The sequence below is a fragment of the Triturus cristatus genome, chromosome 7 (genome assembly GCF_964204655.1).
Source record: "Triturus cristatus chromosome 7, aTriCri1.1, whole genome shotgun sequence".
Lineage (NCBI taxonomy): Eukaryota > Metazoa > Chordata > Amphibia > Caudata > Salamandridae > Triturus > Triturus cristatus.
The window spans coordinates 1,824,316,933-1,824,343,585 of record NC_140590.1 but is presented as its reverse complement, the minus strand read 5'-3'; the positions used below and the strand labels follow the sequence as shown (position 1 = coordinate 1,824,343,585).

The 26,653-nt window shown below is 46.9% G+C and overlaps 1 protein-coding gene across 1 annotated transcript in view; it reads right to left on the bottom strand.

The window, feature by feature from the left end:
* Positions 1-26,653, bottom strand: part of LOC146813296 (CD209 antigen-like protein C) — a 242,709-nt gene that overhangs the window by 167,996 nt on the left and 48,060 nt on the right. Inside the window, exons 2-3 of the mRNA XM_085614744.1 lie at positions 22,460-22,555; positions 11,889-12,020 (exon numbers count right to left, since the gene is read on the bottom strand). Of these exons, the coding sequence (XP_085470870.1) occupies positions 11,889-12,020; positions 22,460-22,555 (228 nt within the window). The remainder of the gene's footprint in view (positions 1-11,888; positions 12,021-22,459; positions 22,556-26,653) is intronic.

Genomic DNA, 26,653 nt, shown 5'->3' with positions numbered 1-26,653 from the left:
TTGCTTGAATACGGTGCATTCCTGCCCCTTCACTTTGGCGTAGGGCAGTGCAGGAAGGTGTCTTGCTGCACTGCCCTATGCCAAAATGCTATAACTGAAGCCCTGATTTTCAGACAAGGAAGGACCAGTTTCAGCTGTGCCTGCAATGGTGGGAGAAGGCTGCATCTGTCAGGCTGCTTGCCTGTCCACTTATTGTGCAGGTTGTGTTATGCTTAAATCTCAGTAAATCCTGTCTGACAACAGAAACATGTCATCCTCAGCGCTTATTTTTAAATTTTAAATTTAGCTCTGGATGTCAATAGGGCAGACACAGCTATGAGACAGGCTCCAGAGATGGCCGGGCTCCTGACCACTGGGGACTGAGAGGAGGAGGCGGTGGGAGAGAGAGGGCAGTCTGAACTGAGCAGCCAGGAGATGCCTTGGGAGACTTCCAGTTCAAGTCCTACAATGTAAACATGGTCTGTAAACAAAAAATTGGGTAACATGCCTTACTTATTTTGGTCTAAACGACTTACACCCGAAGTGGCACCGCATCTAGCATACAATCAAACATAGGAGTACAGTAGTGACAAAAACAAGAAAAGTGGTACACAATATGTGCACTCGTCATGATTATGAGGTTAGAGGGTGTGCAAACCACTGAAGGGCTCACTGGCACATTTATTAAGATATTGCAATGTAGGTAACTGAGCTCCAAAGGTAGTTACTTGAGATGGACGATGGGGAACTCCTGTTTTAAACAACAGGCCAATATTTAATTTATACTTTAAAAAAATGAGTGCCAGGGCATAAATAGCAGATGCTGCAGGCTGACACTGTCTTCTGCCAGCTACAGTGCCATCCTATGTTATTACCCTTTCTCAGACATAGCTTCTGTGTCAATGACATTGCAACATACTGTGCTTCCATAATGAAGCAATGTGGAAATATCCGGGTCTGCATTATAATGGATTCACTTGGAGTTGTACCATGTTTGGTTTAAAATTGCATCTCCTAGGCCGTTTTTCCATTGCCTTCTGGTATTCATGGTCTAAAATTTATAATAAAATTACAAACTACAGGCACCGGAACTCAATGTAAATGCATGAGGGCTTGGGTTAACTGGACAATTCCTGTTAGTTTTGGAAATATTTCTAAATGTGTCCAATCCAGTTGTAGCCCAGCCAGCAGGTCACCCACACTGAATGATTCTGCAAGAGATGTGCATGGGGGTGCTGCCCTTGGCCTCCCTGGGTCAGATCAGCCAATGGCAAGTCAAAGGCTTTCTTTACTTGGAGGTTTGGAGGCACCTCTAGTAATTTGCCGAGGTGTTTGGAGGCACCTCAAGGAATTTGCCGAGGTGTTTGGAGGCACCTCAAGGAATTTGCCGAGGTGTTTGGAGGCACCTCTTGTAATTTGCCGAGGTGTTTGGAGGCACCTCAAGGAATTTGCCGAGGTGTTTGGAGGCACCTCTTGTAATTTGCCGAGGTATTTGGAGGCACCTCTTGTAATTTGCCGAGGTGTTTGGAGGCACCTCTTGTAATTTGCCGAGGTGTTTGGAGGCACCTCTTGTAATTTGCCGAGGTGTTTGAAAGCACCTCTTGTCATTTGCCGAGGTGTTTGGAGGCACCTCTTGTAATTTGCCGAGGTGTTTGGAGGCAGCTCTCGTAATTTGCCGAGGTGTTTGGAGGCACCTCTTGTAATTTGCCGAGGTGTTTGGAGGCCCCTCAAGGAATTTGCCAAGGTGTTTGGAGGTACCTCTTGTAATTTGCCGAGGTGTTTGGAGGCAGCTCTCGTAATTTGCCGAGGTGTTTGGAGGTACCTCTTGTAATTTGCCGAGGTGTTTGGAGGCCCCTCAAGGAATTTGCCAAGGTGTTTGGAGGTACCTCTTGTAATTTGCCGAGGTGTTTGGAGGCACCTCTAGTAATTTGCCGAGGTGTTTGGAGGCACCTCAAGGAATTTGCCGAGGTGTTTGGAGGCACCTCAAGGAATTTGCCGAGGTGTTTGGAGGCACCTCTTGTAATTTGCCGAGGTGTTTGGAGGCACCTCAAGGAATTTGCCGAGGTGTTTGGAGGCACCTCTTGTAATTTGCCGAGGTGTTTGGAGGCACCTCTTGTAATTTGCCGAGGTGTTTGAAAGCACCTCTTGTAATTTGCCGAGGTGTTTGGAGGCACCTCTTGTAATTTGCCGAGGTGTTTGAAAGCACCTCTTGTCATTTGCCGAGGTGTTTGGAGGCACCTCTTGTAATTTGCCGAGGTGTTTGAAAGCACCTCTTGTCATTTGCCGAGGAGTTTGGAGGCCCCTCAAGGAATTTGCCAAGGTGTTTGGAGGCACCTCAAGTAATTTGCCGAGGTGTTTGGAGGCAGCTCTCGTAATTTGCCGAGGTGTTTGGAGGTACCTCTTGTAATTTGCCGAGGTGTTTGGAAGCACCTCTTGTAATTTGCCGAGGTGTTTGGAGGTACCTCTTGTAATTTGCCGAGGTGTTTGGAAGCACCTCTTGTCATTTGCCGAGGAGTTTGGAGGCACCTCTTGTAATTTGCTGAGGTGTTTGGAGGCACCTCTTGTCATTTGCCGAGGTGTTTGAAAGCACCTCTTGTCATTTGCCGAGGAGTTTGGAGGCCCCTCAAGGAATTTGCCAAGGTGTTTGGAGGCACCTCTTGTAATTTGCCGAGGTGTTTGGAGGCAGCTCTCGTAATTTGCCGAGGTGTTTGGAGGCACCTCTTGTAATTTGCCGAGGTGTTTGAAAGCACCTCTTGTAATTTGCCGAGGTGTTTGGAGGCAGCTCTCGTAATTTGCCGAGGTGTTTGGAGGCACCTCTTGTAATTTGCCGAGGTGTTTGGAGGCACCTCAAGGAATTTGCCGAGGTGTTTGGAGGCACCTCTTGTAATTTGCTGAGGTGTTTGGAGGCACCTCTTGTAATTTGCCGAGGTGTTTGGAAGCACCTCTTGTAATTTGCCAAGGTGATTGGAGGCACCTCTTGTAATTTGCCGAGGTGTTTGGAGGCAGCTCTCGTAATTTGCCGAGGTGTTTGGAGGTACCTCTTGTAATTTGCCGAGGTGTTTGGAAGCACCTCTTGTCATTTGCCGAGGAGTTTGGAGGCACCTCTTGTAATTTGCTGAGGTGTTTGGAGGCACCTCTTGTCATTTGCCGAGGAGTTTGGAGGCACCTCTTGTAATTTGCCGAGGTATTTGGAAAGGACCTAAAGTATATGCTGAGGTATCAGTGTCATTGTTAGCATAAAAGTGTTTGGGATGTGGGTCATTTAAGCGGGGTTACGATTGCCTCACCCCAATTTAAATTTATAAGACGTCTAACTTTTGTAATACTAATTACAAGCCTCACATGTCTTACAAACATTTTATAAAGTTTACATAGCCATTTTATAGTCATTTTTCGGGTACTCTTTCTTTGTCAATTACAAATGTCTTCCTGCTCAGCGGCTTGTGCAACACCAGGTGAGCATCCAAGTGAATGCTGATGAACCAAAAATTAACATCTGATTGAACAACTGACAAGACAATTCAATAGCATCACTTCATCCTGGATCACGTGACACACTACTGAGGCCAAGCTTCATGGGCATGCTGAATCTTACCATGACTTTCATCCCAGAAGCCAGAGAAACTGAATCCACTTCACTACTATTTAAGTGGCTCTCAAGACGTTGAAGCCCATCACCCACCTCCATAAAAGTGAGGAACCTGGTGATTGTTTTAGAAGCGGACCTATTCCATTCCCAAGTCAGCGCCTTTGTCTGAACAAAGGATGTAAAAATTCAGTTCTCTCTCTTTAAGAGCATCCTTTCAATCCTCCGTACAGGCCACAGAGTGCAGCTGACTACCAGTACCACTCTCATCCTCGTGTGTCTAGAATAGTGTTGAGACTGCTTTCTCTAGCTTAATGTATCGACTTGTTCTTACCCCAAAATGTATCCGGGTTTTATGATTGTTTGTTTTACCAATATATTGTCTCTAATTGTCCCTATCCCTTTGGCTCTCTCCCCCCTATGTCCTTGTATACCACCTGTTACTACTGTAAAGCGCCCTGATACCCTCACGGGTCTGCTTTGCACTCTATAAAACACTACATAAATTAAATAAATACTGCCAGGTCATCTACACCGGCCTCCCAAAACACCACTGCCAGACTTCAGAGCTGTCGGAAGCATGAAGACAGGCTTTACGTGAACTTCTACCAGAATCAAGGTTTTCTGCACCATCTACAAAGTATACTGGGACTAAGAACAGGTATAATACTGAAACTTCCATGTCATTTTGACCCAACCAGAGCTCTTTGCTCGGTCCCTGCCCTTCAGATTAATAGAACTAGATTACATCAAGATTAGTCATTGCTTTATTTCTGTGCTTCAGACAGACTGCATTTAAAATTACGCAGATTTTGGTGTAAAGTGGAAAACACATGGCACATGAGATTATGAAATGAGGCCTAGTCAAATGCTTTTTTAAAAAGGTGCACTTTGGTGCATTCAAAATGAAAGACATGAAATGAGGCCTGGTCAATGTTTTCAGTCTGAAATGCTTGTGCTGAATTAACATGTGTTTTTGCAGTGTAGAGAAAACTTGTGATTTTAGTGGCCTCCTTAGCTTTGAAGATAATCATGGAATGTGTTCTCTCTTCCCAGCTCATTTTCCTTGTAATCTACACTCCCTATTCCTGTCTTAAGAGACTTTGGCTTTGTTGCATATTTTAACAATGCATATTCAGTTCATAACACATCTTATAATGTGTGTTGATTAACCATGCACCAAACACTACACACGGGGCTAAAGCATTCAGCATGAAAAGCTATCTAAAACATTAGAGCATGTTGCTATGAGTGTGTATTAACTGTGTGCGCTTTGAAATTTGCACTGGTGCGTGTTTTATGCTAAGTTGCACATTTTTGCATGTTGTGCACAAATAATAGAAAATCTGCTTTAAACTAATAGCTTTTGCTAGGAAAAATAATACAAGGTATTAGTATGGGGGTGGTAAACAGAATGGGTTCTGTTTCGAAAATGAATACTGTTTTTTGTGTTTGTTTTATTTTTTGGCCTAAGATAAAATGGCTGCCTGTGAATCCAGCAAGGCTGAGAATGGTGCTGAATTTGACAGCATGCGCAGATTATACCAGCTTGCCTCGAGTGAAGACCTAGTTCAAGGCCACTACAAACTCTAAATTCTTGTTATTCTGCCAATGTACCAGTGTTTGTGAAATGTGCTTATCTTGCGTGCGATGTCACAGGATGCAGGAAGCTGGACTGAAACATTTTTCCTAGTAAATGTTGCTGAAATATATGATTATGTTTATCATTAACGCTTCTTTTGTTAAAACCGGATTTGCAATGAGAACCGGATGGTGAGACCCTCATGTCACCTATGATAACCAATGAGTGCAAGCTTCACTGAAAACTGCAACAATTATTAGTATTGTCTGCCAAGAATTAGAGTATACATAATGACCTCTTTGGTGGCGTGTGCCTTCTTGCTGCGCTTTTAGGAGGAGGAGAGAGGAAAGGCAGCAGATGAGGCCAGACATCATATGGGTTAGGTACGAGAAACGTCGCGGGTGCAGCCTGGGAGGAGATTGCTGCTGCCTGGGAGGAGATTGCGTCCGAGGAGAGGTGGGGGTTCTTGCTCATATTTTTTTTAGAGAAGTCCTTGCACGTCATATTTTTGGCAAGGCAGATCACATTCCTCTGATGGTCTGTGAAGGAGGGGCTGTCTTACTCCTTGTGTAGCACAGAGACACAGAGGATCAGACCAGGGCAGTGAGTGGAGCTGGATATAACAGATTTTTTATATTAGATGCTAAAACTTTTAAGTTCATGCTTTGACTAATTAATTAGTTTTGAAAAGATGTATTTGTCTTATGCATTTATTTCTCTTTATGGGCGATTTTTGCCATTTATTAATTATTGATTAGTCTTGCAAGACTCACTCTTTTCTTAGAAACTCTTCAAGAGTTTTGACTGACAATTTGTGCCAGATTTCCTTTTCTACATGTGATGCTCATATGCAGACTGTAATATGTTCTGTAGTAATGTTATTTTTCCTAATTTCCAAATTCTGTAACCTGATTGATATTTGACTAATGAATAAAGGGTCAGAAAACTTCACTTTTAACTAAGAAAATAAAACCCTTTAAAATACTCACAACTCTATTGGCTTAAATATTACATGCATTTTTGATTTTTCATGTTTATGTAAAGTCTCCTGAAGGTAATATACAGTGGGAAGGGTCCAGTACCTTTACAGCGGTAAATTGGAGGCAAGGAGGTTTTGCATTCAGAAATTACCGTGAAATTACCGCTGCATCAAGATCACCCAACGATCATTCAAGCGGATAAACCACCAAGGAAGATGGCAGGGCATACATAGACCTGGAGGCTGGGGTGCCCTTTGCCAGGACTGAAGATCCCAAACCACTACATAAAGTTCTGGAAACTTTAAAATAACAAACACTTTAGACTTGACTTTACCTGCCCTTAACACAGAACGGTGGAGAGGGGGAGGGGGAGCAGAATTTCAATCATGCTTAGTTCCCCATCTACCTTGGCGCTAATATCCTGCCGTAAGGTTACGCTCCTCCCTACTTCTGTCAAGTGAACTGAAGTGACAGAAAGGAAGCACATTGCACTTTGTACCATTTATTAATAAATAACTAAGTCCTGCTGGCAAACAATGTAAAGGCTAGATGTGGCCTTCATGTTGTGAGTCCAGCTGACAACTGCCCATAGAGTCACAAATGATGCATGGTTAAGCCACTGTCCATAAATAAAAAGGTTAAAAAATCTAAACATCTGTACACATAATTTATGGAGGGGTGTACAACTTACAAAAGGAACAAATACTATATTGGAGCAGCATTTTTCGGCGCAAGAGAGGTTACAGTTCAGATTAGGATATTATAAGAGGTGAATTCAGGAGTGATCTTACAAAGAGTGTTCTTGCCCTGAAATTGGAAGGCAAAAGCATGTTGGCCAAAATAGCAGAACAAAAGGCCTGGAAAGGCTGAGAGGTGCCGCGTCTGGAAGCCGCCTACTGTGACGACAGTAGTCTGTTACTTGGTAAAGTGCTTGGGACTGGAGTTCCTTCCTACCGAATTTGTTTTTAAAGGTTCTATCAGCCGTTCAGGCACATCCCGATAAACAATATCATGAATGGCGATTATTTAACCTGCTTTTTCTCAGATTTTGGTTCCCAGTTATTCAGGCTTCTCTCTTGGCTCAGTGCACCACCCGCTGTGACAAAAGAAGTCTTCTTGCCTCCAGATACTGCAGCCATCTTTACTTGTGTTCTGGGATCCTTTCTTACATTGGGCACTCTACTTCATTGCCACGGTTCTCACCACATATTGTGAGGCCCCTCATGAGACTGAATACTAAAGCTGTCCCTTTAAATAACTTTCATTTGTTCAGAGGCTCCACCCCTTGGAGAGACACACATTCCGAAAGCTTCCCTGGGAATGCATGCTGCCCATTGCTTTCCATTGCCTCTGTGTTTTCTGACACACACTTGCTTGCTTCCTATTTACTGGCTATATTTGTTTTAGGCTGTCCACCGTGTCTTTGTCCCTCCTGTGGTGCATAACCTATTAACCTCTACTCTGACTGGCTCCTTGTATCTTTCTACGAGTGCGTGCGTTCTGGGAACTCTTTTTGTGATGCATTCCACAAGACAACATGCGATTTCAGTCATCTACCTTTTATGCTAGTCCAGGAAGCAGTAGATGTATTTCCTTGAAAATGTTCTCTGCCGCCTATCTTTCTGCTCGACTGATTCTATTTATCTTTGCCACTTTAATCATCAATCTTGCATGCCTATATGGAACAAGGTTCTATCTACAGGCATGTGAAAAGGCTAATGGATGTTGTGTTTTCAAAACACATGTAAAGAACTATACAGATATTTCAGAATATATCATAATTAGGAATGCACAAATGAAGCCCAATTTTTGTAATTCTGAAGTGTGGTGGAAACAAATATTTATAGGATCAAAACAAATCAATACACTAAGTGATGCCGATTTCCACATATTATCGTTTGTGCGCTGTATAGTTTTAGCAGTAAAACTGTATGTCTGTCCAAATCTAAAACACAATGCATACTCCCCTCTAGGGAACATTACAACACTCTACACCATTTCACTCTATGACACTTTACTTCACTCTTTGCTCCTTTACGCCCCACCACTCTACGACACTCTAATTCACACTATGCCACTTCACTCTATGCTACTCTAATCTATGCCCCTCTACTCTACTCTACGCCTCTCCAGTCTACAACAATCTACTCCACTCTATGCCACTCTTTCCCACGCTGCTCTACTCCACACCACTCAACTCTACGACACTCCACAACACTTTACTCCAGTCTACGCAACTCTACTGTTTGCCACGCTACGCCACTCCACTCGATGACACTCCACTTCACTCAACAACGCTCTACTTCACTTCACTCTATCCCACTCCGTTCTACTTCACTCCACTCTACACTACTTTTCACCACTCCATGACGCGCCATTCTATGACACTATATTCCACTCTAAGCCCCTCCACAACACTCGTCGACACTATACACCAGTCCTCACTGACACTCTATGCCACTCCACTCCAAAACTCTATTTCACTCCACTTTACTCCACTTCACTCTATAACACTCTACTCCACGCCACTACACTCCACTTTACGCTGCTCCTTTCAATGCCACTCCATGACACTCTGCTCCACTGTATGCCACTCCACAGCATTTCACTCCACTCTACGACACTCTAATTCACACTATGCCACTTCACTCTATGCTACTCTAATCTATGCCCCTCTACTCTACTCTACGCCTCTCCAGTCTACAACAATCTACTCCACTCTATGCCACTCTTTCCCACGCTGCTCTACTCCACACCACTCAACTCTACGACACTCCACAACACTTTACTCCAGTCTACGCAACTCTACTGTTTGCCACGCTACGCCACTCCACTCGATGACACTCCACTTCACTCAACAACGCTCTACTTCACTTCACTCTATCCCACTCCGTTCTACTTCACTCCACTCTACACTACTTTTCACCACTCCATGACGCGCCATTCTATGACACTATATTCCACTCTAAGCCCCTCCACAACACTCGTCGACACTATACACCAGTCCTCACTGACACTCTATGCCACTCCACTCCAAAACTCTATTTCACTCCACTTTACTCCACTTCACTCTATAACACTCTACTCCACGCCACTACACTCCACTTTACGCTGCTCCTTTCAATGCCACTCCATGACACTCTGCTCCACTGTATGCCACTCCACAGCATTTCACTCCACTCTACGACACTCAATTCTATGCCATTCCACACCACACCACTCCACAGCATTTCACTCCACTCCACAACACTCTACCACTCCATTCCACACCACACCACTCTACTCCACAACACTCTACCACTCCACAACACTAAACTCTAGTCCACTTTACTATACTCCCCTCTGCTCCACTCCACAACACTCCACTCTACAACACTCCACTCTACGCCACTCCACTACACAGTATGCTAATCCACTCAATGCTACTCCACACTATGACTCTCCACTCCACTCTACCGCACTCCACTCTATTCCATTTCATGGTATTTTACTCAACAATACTCTACACCTCTCTACACAAATCCACTCTACGACACTCTACTCCCTCTATACCACTCCATTCTACGACACTCAACTCTACAACACTCCACTCTACGCCACTCCACTCTACTACACAGTATGCTAATCCACTCAATGCTACTCCACACTATGACTCTCCACTCCACTCTACCGCACTCCACTCTATTCCATTTCATGGTACTTTACTCAACAATACTCTACACCTCTCTACACAAATCCACTCTACGACACTCTACTCCCTCTATACCACTCCATTCTACGACACTCAACTCTACAATACTCCCCTCTATACCACTCCACTCTACAAAACTCTATTCCACTCCACTTTACTGCACTCTATGCTACTCCACTTCACACCACTTCACTCTACAACACTCTACTCTACGCCACTCCACTCCACTTTATGCTGCTCCACTCAATGCCACTCTATGACACTCTGCTCCACTGTATGCCACTCCACAGCATTTCACCCCACTCTACGACACTCAATTCTATGCCATTCCACACCACACCACTCTACTCCACTCCACAACACTCTACCACTCCATGACACTAAACTCTAGTCCACTTTACTGTACTCCCCTCTGCTCCACTCCACAACACTCCACTCTACAACACTCCACTCTACGCCACTCCACTACACAGTATGCTAATCCACTCAATGCTACTCCACACTATGACTCTCCACTCCACTCTACCGCACTCCACTCTATTCCATTTCATGGTACTTTACTCAACAATACTCTACACCTCTCTACACAAATCCACTCTACGACACTCTACTCCCCGCTATGCCACTCCATTCTACGACACTCCACTCCACTTCACAGTCCTGTCCTCTATGCCATTAATCTCTTTAGCCATGCTGAACAGCAGCTATGCTGGTGTACAACATGGGTATAACACATAGGCAAAGCCAGTAGGTCTTGCTTAGGCGAGACCTATTAGCTTTGCCAATGCTTGTTATCTTGCAGCTATCAGGGACTTCTACAGCCATAAATACAATCAAAAGTAAAACTCGCAAAGCAATGAAACAATTGCTGTCACTAGTCCTGGGATGGGGAGCTCGGCCTGAGCTGCCTGTGCAGCCTGGTGTGAATCTTTATAATCAGTGCACCAAGAACACTGAAAGGTGCACTCAAAATAACAAACTGGCCACATGATGAAACAGAACCTGCAGAGAGAGAGAGAGAGAGAGAGAGAGAGAGGAAGAGAGGATAGAAATGTGACAGGAGGACAGACGAGAAAGACTCAGCTAACAGAGACAGGCATATAGAGGGAGTCTGGTCTGAGAAAGATGTGATAAAGAGATAGTCTTAGGAAATGCTATTGCACGTCAGATAAGGTGGCAAATATGTGTATGAAACCCCCCGGAATAGCACCCACTCCAAGGGGCTTAACTTGTCATTGCACAGCACTCTCAGAGTGTCACTGCATGGTACTGGTGATTACAGGTGCAGAGGTACCAACCCCCCTGTACCATGCAACTCATAATCATGGTGTAAATGTCTACACGTCTATCTGGGCATCTTTCTAGCTGTCTACCTTTCAATCACCTGTCTGCCTTTCTATCTACCTGCCTAACGTCCTATCTAGCAAACTATCGATATATCTACTTGTCCATGAAACTATCTATTAGTCCATCTGTCCGTTCAGCCATCCATCCACTCATCCATACTTCCATCCATCCATCTATCTATCCATCCATCTATCTATCCATCCATCCATCCATCCATCCATCCATCCATCCACCCACCCATCCATCCATCCACCCACCCACCCACCCATCCATCCTTCCATCCACCCACCCACCCACCCATCCATCCATCCATCCACCCACCCACCCATCCATCCATCCACCCACCCACCCATCCATCCTGCCTGCCTGCCTGTCTGTCTATCTACCTGTTAATCCATCGATTTACCTGTATGTCTACCTATGCATACACCTATCCAGCTGTCAGGCTACCTGACTATCTGTCTGTGTATAGCACTGTCTGTCCGTCTGTCTACCGGCCAGTCTCCGTACCTATCTCTGGGTCTGTTCTCCACCCCTCGGTGCTTCCTGTGCATCAGTGCACAGGCTTTGAACCGAGGTTTTTAATTAAGCCGGTGACCAGGCTCAGCATTTGGCATCATTAGACCAGCTGATTGGAAGGCTGCAGGTTGCCGTGCGGACAGACATCACATCACTCTAGGCTTTAAGATAGTGCAGGTAGTTTCCGGAGCACCACTGCCTTACCTTGGGTTTGTGGCTCCGTGCTCCCACACAGATGCTCCTTGAGTCTCTCCAGCATCAGCGAGGCGCTGTGGTTTTCCGAGGTGAAGTTGGGGCAGATCGGAGTCATTTCAGTCCTGTGTATGTTGTATCGTGCTGGGAAGACACGAAGCAGAGATGAGTGGCACTAAGCGACCTACGGTCTTTGACAAACAGAAATTCCACCTGTCTGAGGCTTGTCAGTCATTTTCTCAGGTGCCCCATGCCCCATACCTCATCAGGAACCACTGCTTACCTAATGCATACAATTGTGAAGTACATTTAATAGGCAATTGTTTTCACACCCATGCACATGCCCTAAAACATGATCCCTCATTCCTTAATAAGGTGCTTATTGTTTCAGTGTATTCAGATGGAGCTATCTATTTGTTAGTTGATGTGTGCATTACAACAACTTCAAATTCTCTCCTTGCCATAGGAATAAAACCTATATTTGGAATAAGGTGGCAGCTGCCTGTCAGAAAGGAGGGTCTCTAGCTGGCAGTGGTTTGCACCCTGTCTAGCAGTCAGGATACTAGTCAGGATAATGCGATTACACACCTAAGATAATCCCTGCTCACCCCTTTGGTAGCTTGGCACGAGCAGTCAGGCCTATCTCAGAGGCAATGTGTAAAGTATGTATACATAACACACACAGTAACACAGTGCAAACACATGAAATATAAAGTTCTTTATCTAAACCAAACAACGACAAAAACACCAAAAATTCAACATACACAACTCAAAATATCAATTTTAAAAGGTTTTAGCAATTCTGTCCATAGAAATGTTTGGATGCGGTGATTTTGTACAAAGTACCTTCATATGCATCAAAATCTACAAAGAATATCAGCCGCAGAGGAGGGAAGCATTGAAACACACAGGAGTGCTTCAGTTCCTGAGCCCTTGGGGAGGCGATGCGTCAGTTCTGGTGCATGCAGAAGAAGTGCTGCATCGAATCCGGACTGTAAGGGAAGCGATGCGTCAAATTCCAAGACGGTTCTGGTCTGCGGGTGATGTGTTGGAAAACTTGGTGCACAGGTGCGATGCGCGGAAATCCAAATGCTCTTGAGATAAATGCGGCGGCGGCAAATCAGGAGCTGCATCGATTTCTTCAGTCGCGGTCAAACAATGCATCGATTCTTTTTAGCAGCACAGCAGGGCCTGCGTCTGAGTGAGGTGGTCTGGTACTTTGGAGACATGATGCCCTCAACTCGGGATGTGGCTTTTTCTTCAGCCGTGGGCAGATGCTGCATTGATTTATTTGGTTGCACAGGGGCAGTGCAAGGAAAATTTTCCCGCACGGTGGTGCAGCATCAGAAAAATAGGCGGTCGAAGGGCAATGCATAAGTTTTGATGGTTTCAAGCAGCAATCCAACCACCAAGGGCCCAGATCTAGAACTGGTACCACAAGGCAGGTCAGAACTCCCTGCATTGGATTTCAGGGATGCTGCGGATGAACTCTTTGATGATCCTATGACTTCTTAACAGGAGGCAAGAACACACAAGCCCTTGGAGAAACTTCACAAGCAGGATACACAGCAAAGTCCAGTCCTTCTCCTCTCCAAAGCAGAAGCAGCAACTGCAGGCCAAACCAGCAAATCAACACACAGCAAAGGGGCAGTACTCTTCCTCACAGCTCTTGGGCTCTTCCCCTTGGCAGAGTTTCATCTTGATTCAGAAATGCTCTACCAGTCTGGGGTTTTAGGTCCATACTATGCCTCTTTTGCCTGTGAAGTAGGCATACTTCAAAGAAAAGTCTTTGAAGTTCACAAATTCCTGCCTTGCTCTACCTTGGCTCCAGACACACTCCGGGGGGTGGAGACAGCATTGAGAAAGGACAGGCAGAGTCTTAATCAGGTGTCAGTGACAACTCCTACCACCACTCTAGTTCAGGAAGACCCTTCAGTCTGGTGATGGGCCATCAGGATATGCAGGACACTCCTGAGCTCCCTTTGTGTGACTGTCTGGAGTGAATGCACAAACCGGCCCCTGTCAGTCTAAATCAGACGTTGATTCCACAGGCAGGCAGAGGCACAGGATGGTTAAACAAGAAAATGCCCACTTTCTTACACTGGCATTTTCAAACCAACTTCACTAGCAGATGTATTTGTGACTTCTAAGCTCAGGGAGTCCAAAATCTGGATCTCAACCTCTTCCCAATTCAAAGTTACACTGGTAAAATGCTACAAGGCAGCTCCAATGATAACCAATGGGAGAGACAGGCCTTGTAATAGTGAAAAACGAAATTGGCAGTATTTCACTATCAGGACATATAAAACACACCAGCACATGTCCTATCTTTCACATACACTGCAGCCTGCCCAGGGGGCTACCTTGGGCCTACCAAAGGGGTACATGTAGTAGAAGGGAAGGTTTGGGCCTGGCAAGTGGGCACACCTACCAGGTCCACATGCAGTTTAAAACTGCACTCACAGATACTGCAATGGGAGGCCTGAGACAAGTTTACAGGGCTACTCAGGTGGGTGGCACAACCAATGCTGCAGGGCCACGAGTAGCATTTGATTTAGAGGCCCTGGGCACACACAGTGCACTTTACTAGGCACTAACAAGTAAATCAAGTGTGCCAATCATGGATAACAAATCAAAATCACAATTTACACAGGGAGCACTTGCCCTTTAGCACTGATCAGCAGTGATAAAATACCCAGAGTGCATAAACCAACAAAAACAAAGTCCAGCACACTATCAAAAATACAGAAAGTAGAGGCAAAAAGACAGAGGAATCCTCGCCAAGGATTCAAGGTCTAACAGTTCCAAGTCAATAATGTTTAAAACAAAAATTTCAGATTTTATGTTGTGCAAGTCTAGTCCAAATGCTGATGGACCTGGGATAACGGGCATCTTATGCGTAAGGCAAGAGATGTTTAGTGCCAGTGGGACTTCTATTCCTAACCTTGAGAGAGGTATTGATGACTAACGTCCTGAAGCCTTGAAAGCACCAGAGCGTATACTTTTCCTATATGCCATTGTCCTTATTCAATATGGACACAAAGAGTTTGGTTAATTGCTCAGACACTCATACCATCTATGTTGGGTCTCATACTTCCAGATCAGTCTTGGTTTATCCTTGGGTGCCACAGAGCACATCACTTATGCACAATTTGTGACCATCTAAACCGAACTGACCCAGACCTTCATGTGATAGATGTACTACTAGTTGCTGAGAAGGCCCTTGACTCCCTAGAGTGGAGGTTCTTATGTGTTGGTGTCCAGATGGTCAGCCTCAGAGATAATTTCTTTAGCTGAATATCCCTTCTATAGTGTGAATAGTAATGTGTCAAATCCAATAGAACAGGCTAGGGGTACCAAACAACAGTGCCCTTTAGAACAATTGAACATTGCTCTGTGAGCAGACTGAGTTTTGGGGGTCATTGCGTACTGGTATCTCTTTATGCAAATAACACCCTTCTTTCTGTCCAAATCCCAGATAAAAACCAGTCCTCAAAAATCTGGGACAATAAAAGGCTTGTAGGGCAGACGTACGCCTCCATCAACTGGGAAAATAATTGAAATTGCTTTATAGTCACTATGATGTCAAGAACTACTCTCTTCCAGAGTTGCAGTTATGGTCAAGTGGTTGTTGACCTTTGATAAGGGCACTGTTCCATCCCATCTGCTTGACCTCATTTTGTGATCATGAACTGTTTCCGGCTACCAAGCACAGATCCCAAAAAACCTCTTACTTTAGTGTTTAAAACAACATACTGGATGGATGCACCAAAGTAGCGTACCAAATTGCTTGTTTTGTTGAGAAATTGGGTTATCTTCTAGCCATAGCGGGAGCCAAAGTGCAAAGCACCGGCCAGCGTTGCAAGTGGGCATTGCTGAAGCTTCGGGTCGGCGGTCCTCGCAAGTGGTCAATGATCAGTGTGAAGAATCAGGATGACGAAGCTTCATGCAGATTTGCAGTGCAGTTGGCGTGGTCTCAGTGCTAAAGGGCCCATTCGCAGTCATGAAGAGCCCAAAAGCTTGATTTCAGCGCCCTTGAGGCACACCAAGTGTTCAGGATCTGAGGGGCACCACTTGAGGGACAGGGAGTCACTGAAGCTGGGTTCAGGGGCTGGTGCAGGTTGTTGAGGAGCCTTTTATATCCCCAAGGCTCAGATCAGGAGGCCAGCAGACTCGCCCTCAGAGTCACTCTGGTGTCCTGGGTTCAAGATGAAGTTACAGGTCCAGTTCTTTCTTCCTGGGCAAGAAGGCAGCAGGCAGCATGTCAGCACAGCAGGGCAGCAGATCCTTTAGAGCCGAAGGCCAGCAGAGGGGCAGACCTTGTAGTTGCACAGCAGTCTTTCTTCCTTCCAGGAGTATCCACAGGTCCAGAAGTGTAATGAAGAGTTGGTGGCTGACGTCCAGTATTTGTACACAGTTGTGTCTTCGTAGTGGGGAGAAGCTTCTAGAGGCATTCCTTCAAAGTGCACAGATGACCTGCCTTCCTGGCCCTGACTCCAGACTAACTACAGGGCGTATGCAGCCCTTTGTGTGTAGACAGGACACAGCCTATTCAAGTGTAAGTGTGGCTGCCTCTACCCATTCTGCCAGTGATTGCCCATCCAGTCACACCTAAGCTCCCTATTGTGTGTGGCTGTCTACGTGGGATACACAAAACCTGACAGTCATGTGATTCACAAAATGGCCAATTAAAAAAAATGCCAGCTTTCTAAAAGTGGCATTTTCAAAAATGTTATTCAAAATCTGACTTCACCATAAGTTAGAGTTTTATATTCCAACTCCAGATGCTCCAAATATGAATTGGTTATCTGTTTCCATTTGGAAATTACTTATAAAATTTAATAAGATAACTCCAATGTTATCATATGGGAGAAATACACCTTGCAGTAGTGAAAAACGAATTTAAGAGTTTTCACTACTAGGGCAGATAAAAAGTCCAGAAATAATCAAGTCAGCAAAAATGGGGGATCTAAAGGCAAAACATTGGGGGGAAACCATTCCAAGGATGCCAGGTCAAGCACGTTTTCAACCGCTTCTTCCTCCAGCTCTGTTTTGTTGGTTCTCAGTCCACTCCGGGGGCTATTTCCACCAAGACCTAAAGCTGGAAAGGTGGGTGAACTGACATAGTGTTAATCAGTAGACTCAGCATGAGGAGTGAGCCAGTGGGCTTTGACCAGACAGTGTAGGGAGAGTTCCTCCTGGACTGATGGTTTGTATATAGATGGCTCCAAAGGAGCCTTGGAATGCCCCAATCTTTTCTTCACATTTGCGAGGTGAGGGGGAGTTTTAATGTGCTGTGTCTAGACCACTGGAGCAGCATAATTTACAGCTCCAACCCTTTATATGCCATTTATATTCTAAACGTGTCTAACAGTATTAATCTGTGTGTATTTTATTAATCAAGAGTAGTGGGTGGCTATATTCACTTTAATAAGAGCCACCCATATATCTAGCTGGACTATAACAAGTATATTCACATTTAATAGAAAATGTATACCTTCCTTAAATGTGACCAATGTATTTACCCATGTTAACTATATTTGTTTGAAAGCTATTTTGAATTTAACATTGGTCTGACGTGTAACCAGGCCACAGTAACATGAATTTCATTTTATTAAAATGCATTGCCAGTGTCTTATTTTTCTCGTCTCTGCAGGTGTCTTATCGTGTGACCTGTTAAGTTCAAATAGAACTATTGTTAACTGTACTAGAGTGATAGGTCACTGCACCTTGGTGTGAAGTTAGCTTCAGACATGGAGGGAGAGATCTGATTTAGAGAATATTGAAGGAAAGTTGTACACCATTATTAAGACCCTTAAGGACCCCAGACAGGCAGAACATCATCCTTAAAAAAGTGGTTCTTTTGAAGGAGTCTTTATAGGTGGACGGGGGGGGTGATTCTTTTTCTCTGCAATCTCTGCCCTACAACCAAAACTGAGAGAAAAGAAGTCCAGCCTGGGGGACAGGAGTCCTCGACTCTGGGTAATACTGCCTTCCTTTAGCATCAGGCCCAACTCTAAGTGATGAAAAACAAGCCCAGGCTGGACTGGCAGAATCTGAACATGCTGCCCAGTGTTCATGGTTGGAGGCAGGTGACCATGGGGGTGATTGGCTCCATCACCTCCCCCAAGCCTGGGCGCAGCATTTACATGCAACCTGGTGTTCAAGGGTGGAGACAGGTGACCATGGAGGGTGATCCCAAGCCTGGCCGCAGCATTTCCAGGGCCGGGCTGTCGTTTGGTGGGGGCCACAGTGAGTGAGATACGGATGAGGGCCCGAAGTTGTGTTTCCCATATGTGTATTTTTCACTGATTTTTCCTTTCTTCAATAAACGATTTCAAAGGTCCTTTTCTTTCCCCTTCCTCGCCTTTCTATAGGGAGTTTATCATATCTCACGTGGGGACTATTAAAGCTGGAAAACGTTTGAGTAACATTTTTGATATGCCTCTTTCACACTGAAGAAACATTTTCTAGGATTATTGTATTGGGGATCTGGTGAAAGGGCTCATCCAGTGTTTTGACCCCAGTGAGTACAATATAAGCATGATAAAACTGTGCACACTGGAGGCCTCCCACACTCATCCCAAATAATGGGGGACACACTCTGACATGTTTGCGCGACAAGACAGAAGCTACTCCAAGATCCAAACCCTCCTGGGACTCTTCTGTCCTCTGCTCCTTTTAACTGCTTTGACCCCATCTATGGAAGTCCCTCCCAAGATAAATGAAGCCAACCTCTTTCTGGTGGACTTTAGGATCACCCCCTTGCACCTCATCCCACCTGTCCACGTCACATTACGTCCAACAATGAAAAAGCCAAAAGACGCTCTACTCTCACAATTAGTGTGAGCTGAGAGGTATGCAAATATATTCATCTCTCTACTAAGAACCGCTTCATAAACGTTTGTGATACATAAGCATACCAGACCTTTTCAGGCCTGTGACGCTTTTGCAGTTTACTCCAGGCATGGACTGGACTTACCACTGCTTTGGAAAAGAGAAACGGGAGGGAGGTGGGACCTTTGGCAGATCTTTTGCCCCCACTCCCCAAAGGAAACACTCTTTTTTCCTTGTCTACACCTCTACTTCTGAGAGCAGGCGATCAGTTCAGGGATGGACGATGCACATCTTGTTAATCCCTGGATTGTGGTTGTGCCTCCTGCGGCAGAGAAGGGCTGCGAAGGAGGCAGGTGGGAGGGCACAGAAGGTGGAGCTGGGAGGGCCCAGAAGGAGGAGTCGGGAAGGCTCAGAAGGAGGAGCCGGGAGGGCTCAAAAGGAGGAGCCGGGAGGGAACAGAAGGAGGAGCCAGGTGGACCCTGATGGAGGAGCCAGGAGGGCCCAGAAGGAAGAGCCCGGAGGGCTCAGATTCAGAAGGAGGAGCCGAGAAGGCTCAGGAGAAAGAGCCGGGAGGTCCCAGAAGGAGGAACCGGGAGGGCCCAGAAGGAGAAGCCAGGAGGGCTCACAAAGTGGAGCTGGGAGCAGGGGCGGACTCAGAACCAAATCCGGCTCTGGCAAACAGCTCGGCCGGCCCCCCTGGGGGGGCAGGGCCGAGCTGTTTGCTAGGGCCGGTTTCGGCCAAATTTGTTACAGGGGACGAGAATTGCAGGCCCCTGGTAACAAAAACGGCCCCCAGGGGCACGTGCCCGGTCCCCAGCCTGGCGGCCCACCGGGGAAGCGCCCGGTGTCAGCCACGGCCAGTCCGGCCCTGCCTGGGAGGGCCCAGATGGAGAAGCTGGGAGGGTTCAGAAGGAGGAGCCGGGAGGGCCCAGAAGGAGGAGCCAGATGGGCCCTGAAGGAGGAGCCAGGAGGGCCCAGAAGAAGGAGCCCAGAGGGCTCAGATTCAGAAGGAGGAGCCGGGAGGGCCCAGAAGGAGGAGCTGAGAGGGCCCAGAAGGAGGAGCCGGTAGGGCCTTGTAGGAGGAGCCAGGAGGGCCTGAAGGAGGAGCCGGGAGGGCTCAGAAGGAGGAGACGGGAAGGCTCAGAGGGAGGAGCCGCGAGGGCCCAGAAGGAGGAGCCGGTAGGGCCCTGAAGGAGGAGACAGAAGGGCATGGGAGGAGGAGCCGGGAGGGCTCAGAATGAGGAGCTGGGAGGGCATTGAAGGAGGAACCGGGAGGGCACAAAAGGAGATGCCGGGAGGGCTCAAAAGGAGGAGCCGGGAGGGCCCAGAAGGAGGAGCTGGGGGGGGCCCAGAAGGAGGAGCTGGGAGGACCCTGAAGGAGGAGCCGGGAGGGCCCCATAGGAGGAGCCGGGAGGGCCCAGAAGGAGGAGCCCGGAGGGCTAGGAAGGAGGAGCCGGGAGGGCTAGGAAGGAGGAGCTGGTAGGGCCCTGTAGCAGGAGCCGGGAGGACCCTGAAGGAGAGGCCGGAAGGGCTCAGAAGAAGGAGCTGGGAGGGCCCAGAAGGAGGAGCCGGAAGAGCCCAAAAGGAGGAGCCGGGAGAGCCCAGAAGGAGGAGACAGGTGGGCACGGAAGGAGGAGCCAGAAGGGCTCAGAATGAGGAGCTGGGAGGACCCTGAAGGAGGAACCGGGAGCGCTCAGAAGGGGGAGCCGGGGGAGGGGGGCTCAGAAGGAGGAGCTGGCTTGGCCCAGAAGTAGGAGACGGAAGGCCCAGAAGGAGGAGCCGGCAGGGCTCAAAAGGAGGAGCCGGGAGGGCCCAGAAGGAGGAGCTGGGAAGGCCCAGAAGGAGGACCCAGGAAGGCTCAGGAGGAAGAGACGGGAGGGCCCAGAAGGAGGAGCCGGGAGGGCCCAGAAGGAGGAGCCAGGAGGGCCCAGAAGGAGGAGCCGGGAGGGGTCAAAAGGAGGAGCCAGGAGGGCTCAGAAGGAGGAGCAGGGAGGGCCCAGAAGAAGGAGCCGGGAAGGCTCAGAAGGAAGAGCCGGAAGGGCCCAGAAGAAGGAGCCAGGAGGGCCCTGTAGCTGTAGGAGGAGCCGGGAGGGCCCAGAGGGAGGAGCTGGGAGGGCCCGGAAGGAGGAGCTGGGAGGGCCCTGAAGGAGGAGCCGGGAGTGCCCATCCCTAGTGATAAGTGGACTCTAGGAGCAGGGACCAACCTGTTCCCCCAGTGTTACCTAAAGTGCAAGTGTCTGAGAGAGTTAGAAAGTTCAAAATTGTTCTCTCTTCAGTACTATAAATGGAGATATAGAGGTGCAGGAACTCACTCTTTAGAGTACCTGTGTCTTCCAGTTAAGTGCCGGTACTCTCCCATACATGTATTGCAGCAGTGCTTAGAGGTGTAGGTACTCTCCCATTAAATCTATTGCAGCAGTGCTATGAAGTGCAGGTACTCTCCATTAAATGTTCTGCAGCAGAGCTGAGAACTGTCCCGGTACTCTCCCATACATGTATTGCAGCAGTGCTGAGAAGTGCCGGTAATCTCCCATTAAATCTATTGTAGCCGTGCTGAGAAGTGCAGGTACTCACCATTTAAAATTTACGAAGTGCAGTTCCTCACCACCGGACAGTATCTGCCCATTTGAAGCAACACCTGTCTTCCCTTACAGGGCAGACAGAGTGTGAGCACACACTATGTTTACAGCGGTGGCAGATGAACAGCCATAAACTCTTGCAGTTGAGGAGCATAGAGCCCAGGCTGAGCTGGGACTACGACAAATTAGTCAGTTCAAGTAGAGTTCTGAGATAAGCAGATTGATGACAGCCCTGAATGGCCTTTGTGCCCACGTGTATTTATGGCTGCATGAGTCTTGGTGTGCGGGCATGTATCGATGCCCTATATCTGCATAGGTGCCCAAATGATAGCTTCCTTTGTGTGAATACACCATACAAAAGACACACCTTTCTTTCCTTGTATATATAAAGATTGCATACTTTCTGTTAGTTTACATTATTTTAGTGTATCTTGGGTTCTCTCTTGTAAGTCTGTCTTGTTTTCTTTTTCATTGACTTACAAACCCTCTACTTTTGAGAGGCATGGTTTATTTTGGTAAACCCTTGGCTTTTTAACCTTTACTCCTTGGGTGAACACTCATATTCTCTACTCTTCCCCCAAAGCGGAAGATTCAAACCAGATGCTACTGAACGTTGGCCTGCACTGAGAGGTGAAAATTATTTTTTTGTTGCATGGAATACTCATCAATGCCAAAGAGATATCCACTCCCTTACAACAAATATGATGGTGTTGTGTGGTCCGCGTACATTCATCTCCCTCTCCTCAGTTTCTCATAACCATCTAACATTGCTTACACCATGAATCCACTTGGAGAAGTGTAGGTGAGGTAGAAAATGGATGTGACCTGTAGATTACACAAGAGGAAAACAGAGCACGGTTTCTTGTGATGTAAAAGTGTGTAATCAGTGTTCACACACACCTCCTGTTGGAGCACATGCAAGGTGTCCTTGCCTTTACTCATGGTCTTGAGCCACTCAAGCTTGATTAATCAGGTGTTTTAGCATTTGTTGCACCAGTTCCATCCACTGAATAAGTCTATCCCACCACTGTAGGATTTCTACCCTTGTGTCTTGGGGTTCTGCCCCTCCTCAACCCTCAGTTGTAGCAGTTATTTTCTTGCACCAGTTCCAGCCATGATTAATGCAGTGATGAAGATTTCCATTGGCTTCGACTACCAGATACTTACTCAGAATTCCGACAGATATCGCCATCCCAAGCAGGAGAATGGCCAGGGTCTCCAAGGCGGTGCTCAGCGACAAGCAGCGGGAAGGAGTGGGCGAATCTGTGAATGGAAAGAGGCCGAGTTAGAAAGAACAAGAGCCAAATGAGATCCTTAAGGCAATCTCACAACCCTGCAGACAGCAGATGCAACTCACCACAGAGGCTTCCTCAAGTGAGGTACCCGGCTAGTGCTGGGAAACAGGGCAGTGAGCAGCAAGTCACAGAGAAGAATGTCTCCAAAATATCTATGTGTCTGTCACTCATGAGACCCCATTTAATTGGCAGGTGACCGCCCATTGAGTTTAAAGACGCCCATTGGCTTTTTGAGTATTGTTTTGATGAAAGGGCTTCTGCCAACTTCCCTTAACATCCAGTAAGCATTTATTGCCTGTTTTGGAAACATACATGAGTGACAAGGATTTCATTCTCAAATGTAAACAAAAAGTAAACATCCTGACATGTAGGGAGCTTTCTCCTTGCACCCAGGGACCATTCTAGAATTTTCCATGGCAGACTTGGTTTGGAAAAATGCAAATCAGAAGGTTCACCCTGAATAGTCCAAGATTAGTGACATGGTGACCCCTGACCCGCGGTGAATGAAGCACTGGGTAATACATTTCCAAAGGCACAAAAAGTCACGATCTGTGTTTGGAACCATACATGAGGAGGGAGAAAACAGTGTTTCACTTTGAAGTCACAAAAATGATTTTTGTCATGGAGTCTGTTCCACCAACCCCCCGTTTAGCCCCATTATTGTTCGCCTTGGCGGTGGAGCCCCTTGAGGTTAAGATTCGGACAGGTCACTATTACGGGAGCCTAGATAGCAGAGACGGACGGCAGCATATATCGCTTTATGCAGACGACCTTTTACTATTCCTTGAAGACGCCGATAGGGCACTGGCGGGAGCAGAGAGCTTACTCTCGGGTTTTGGGGACATCTCGGGTCTGAGAGTTAATTGGGCTAAGACATGCATGTTCCCGGTGAGGCAAGGGGAAACTAGACCGGACATGGCTCGCGCGGTGCGCTGGGAACCTACCTGTTTGAACTACCTCGGCGTACACATCTATCACACGATGGCAGATATACTAGAGAAAAATGTGGGCCGCAGTGTGAGAGCATTAAGAGGGAGTATGGCCTTTTGGGCCACCCTTCCATTGTCGGTGACAGTCCGCATATCCCTTTTGAAAATGGTGGCACTCCCTCGATTATTATACTATTTTAGGACACTCCCGGTGTGGATTCCAGGCTCCACGTTCAGGTTGCTGAAATCGATGGTGGTGTCTTTTTTGTGGGGTGCGGGTAGGCGTAGAGAAGCGCAGGCAACGCTTATAAGACCCAAGATTGAGGGAGGGCTGGCGGTCCCAGACTTTGAATTATACTACTTGGCGGCTCAATTGCAGATCTTCACCCAGAATGTGGCGCGGGTATTCTGAGGCCCGGAGGATAGGAGGGGAGGGGGTACCCCACTACATGTCCTTTCCTATATTGCCCTGCAGCAGAGACTGGAGCCCAGGGACCTCCTCACAGAGGAGACAACCTTCAGACTCTGCTGGAACCGGTCCCAACGGCGGGCAGGAGTGTTACATCCATATGCGCCGGAGATGCCGCTGGGGATGCTGACGGCACTACCACACGGGGGCGATTGGTCGCAATTACAACTCTGGGAAGAAGCGGGACTGTAGGTGGTGGGAGACCTGTATGAAGACGGGATTCTGCTGACCTACCAAACTCTCCAAGAGAGGTTTGATTTACCAAGGGGAGGCTTCTTGCTGCACGCAGCGCTTACCAGAGCGATGCAGGTGCACTGGAAGGAGGGGCTGATGGAGCCTAAGACGTCGATGGCTTGCCAGTACACCATGATGACGGCAGGGACTTTCAAAGCGATCACGTGCCTATATTCTAGAATGCTTCTGGAAAACCTACCGCCCCTAACTGAATTGAAGGAGAAGTGGGAAACTGACCTAGGTAAAGCTATCCCTGAGACAGCCTGGGCGCAGATAGTGCGACGAGCCTGGAAGAGCACGAGGAACGCAAGGTTTCAGCTAGTGCACTTCTATATCCTCCACAGAGCATACTTGACACCTGGGAAAATCCAGAGATATTTTAAGGTTGAGGGGGCGGCATGTCCCAGATGCATGAGAACTGGGGTGGAATTGGATCATATGCTGTGGTCTTGCCCAGCGATGGGTCTTTACTGGAAAGAGGTGGGAGATACCCTGAGCGAGGTGACAGAGAGGCGGCTGGTGTTCGATATGGCCGTTAGTATATTGCACTGGTTCCCACACACGCCCAAAACTAAGATCACGAGCAAATTCATAGATATGGGACTTATTTTAGCGAAGCGAGAAATCACGAAACGTTGGAAAGCAACAGTGGGTCCCACTAGTAAACGATGGAAAGGGGAATTTCTTAAATGGGCCACCAGTTAGGGCGCGTTACGGTATAAATGGGCGCGCAGACGCAACGACGATAAAGCGCTACAAGCGGCAGCTGCATGGGAGGCGTTAGTACAGGCACTACGAGATTATGAACCGTATGCTGATGGCGGAGACCGAGTCGGGGATGAGGGGATAGCCCCGGAACAAGCTGGGTACATCATATAACTCAACACATAGATATTCCTCGGAATGTAGGATACCAGAGGACAGAGGCGGCCACCTGAGTTGTTGGTGAGGACTGAGGGAGGGGGAGGGAATTTATAATTTTCATAGTGTTTAGGGGTAGGGTTTTTGGTATGGAGGGTTTTTTTTGTTTGTTTGAAGCATTAGCTCTGGAGAGATTTACATGGCCGTGTATTATGCACTGTATGACTGCCGGGGGTTTGTGATTAATCCTCGGGGAGCATGTGGAAAACAAGGCAAAAACAGTTTGTATGGATCTATATGTGGTTGTACAAAAAACCAATAAACTATGGGGCATATTATCAAGGACGGAGTTAACATTATCGCCGCTTTAGCGGCAGAAAACTGCCGCTAAAACGGCGATAATGGGCTTGATAATATGCTCTATGGAATTCCAATTGAAGCCCATGTTAGATGTGAAGGACGTCTAACATGGGCTTCAATTAGAATTCCAAAGAGCGTATTATCAAGCCCATTATCGCCGTTTTAGCGGCAGTTTTCTGCCGCTAAAGCGGCGATAATGTTAACTCCGTCCTTGATAATATGCCCCTATGTTTTAAAAAAAATTAATTTGCAGTAACCGAGCGGTGATTGGTCAGTCACATTGGGTCTTGCCACTGGTCCCTTCCCATCCCAGGTTATCAGACACAGACTTGCATCCACCCTTCCTATTTATGGTCTGGCTTGACAGAGCAGCTGTCCTCAGACATTTATCTGAGAATCACCCAGAGAGGGGTTTTAGCTCTACCCACCTGTAGGGAGCCCAGAGCACATGTTTTGATTGGGCAGAAATTGTGTGCTTCCTCAAAAAAAGGGTTTGCCCATCACAAAGCTGTGATCATTTTGTTAATGTGTCCAGCTGCCTGAGCTTGAATTTTAAGGGGAACACACATGTCATTAAAGTGTTTTAAATAACTAGGTAATCTATAGTGTTTTTCTTTGGAAGCAGCACAGATGGGAGGAGGCAGTCATTAATGTACATGGATTTTTAGGTCTGGCTTGACATTACATTCACAAACAGACCTGTTGGCATTGCTTTGGTGCACTTGTGATTCATCTAGTCTCCTCTCTCCCTGTGTGACTCATTGAGTAAATGCAGATACACTACGAAAGAGAAAGTCTTGGTTAGTGGAATAAGTTGGCCACTTTCATTCCTAGAAGTGGGTGAACTAAAGTTCATCCATATGGCCACAGTTTTGAGCCAAACTCTAAATCAGTGCCTATATATTTTAAGGTTTCATCATGATGTCATTGTCCATTGGATTTCAGATAACCAATTGTGATGTCTGATGTAAATGTATCATAGCACACCAAACACAGTTCTCATTATGGGAATGTTATTGTGACCTAGACTTAGCCTATTACTGGGAGCCTGAAGCCCCTGTCTCATATTATACCTGCAGTGCCAAAGAGTGGCATAAAATGTAAAGGTTTACCTTATAGGCATGGCGGAAAGAGAAACCATACAACATGAAATGGGAGCATGCAATAGTGGTAGTAGTAGTAGCAAAGTGGAGAATATGCTGCTGTAAGATGC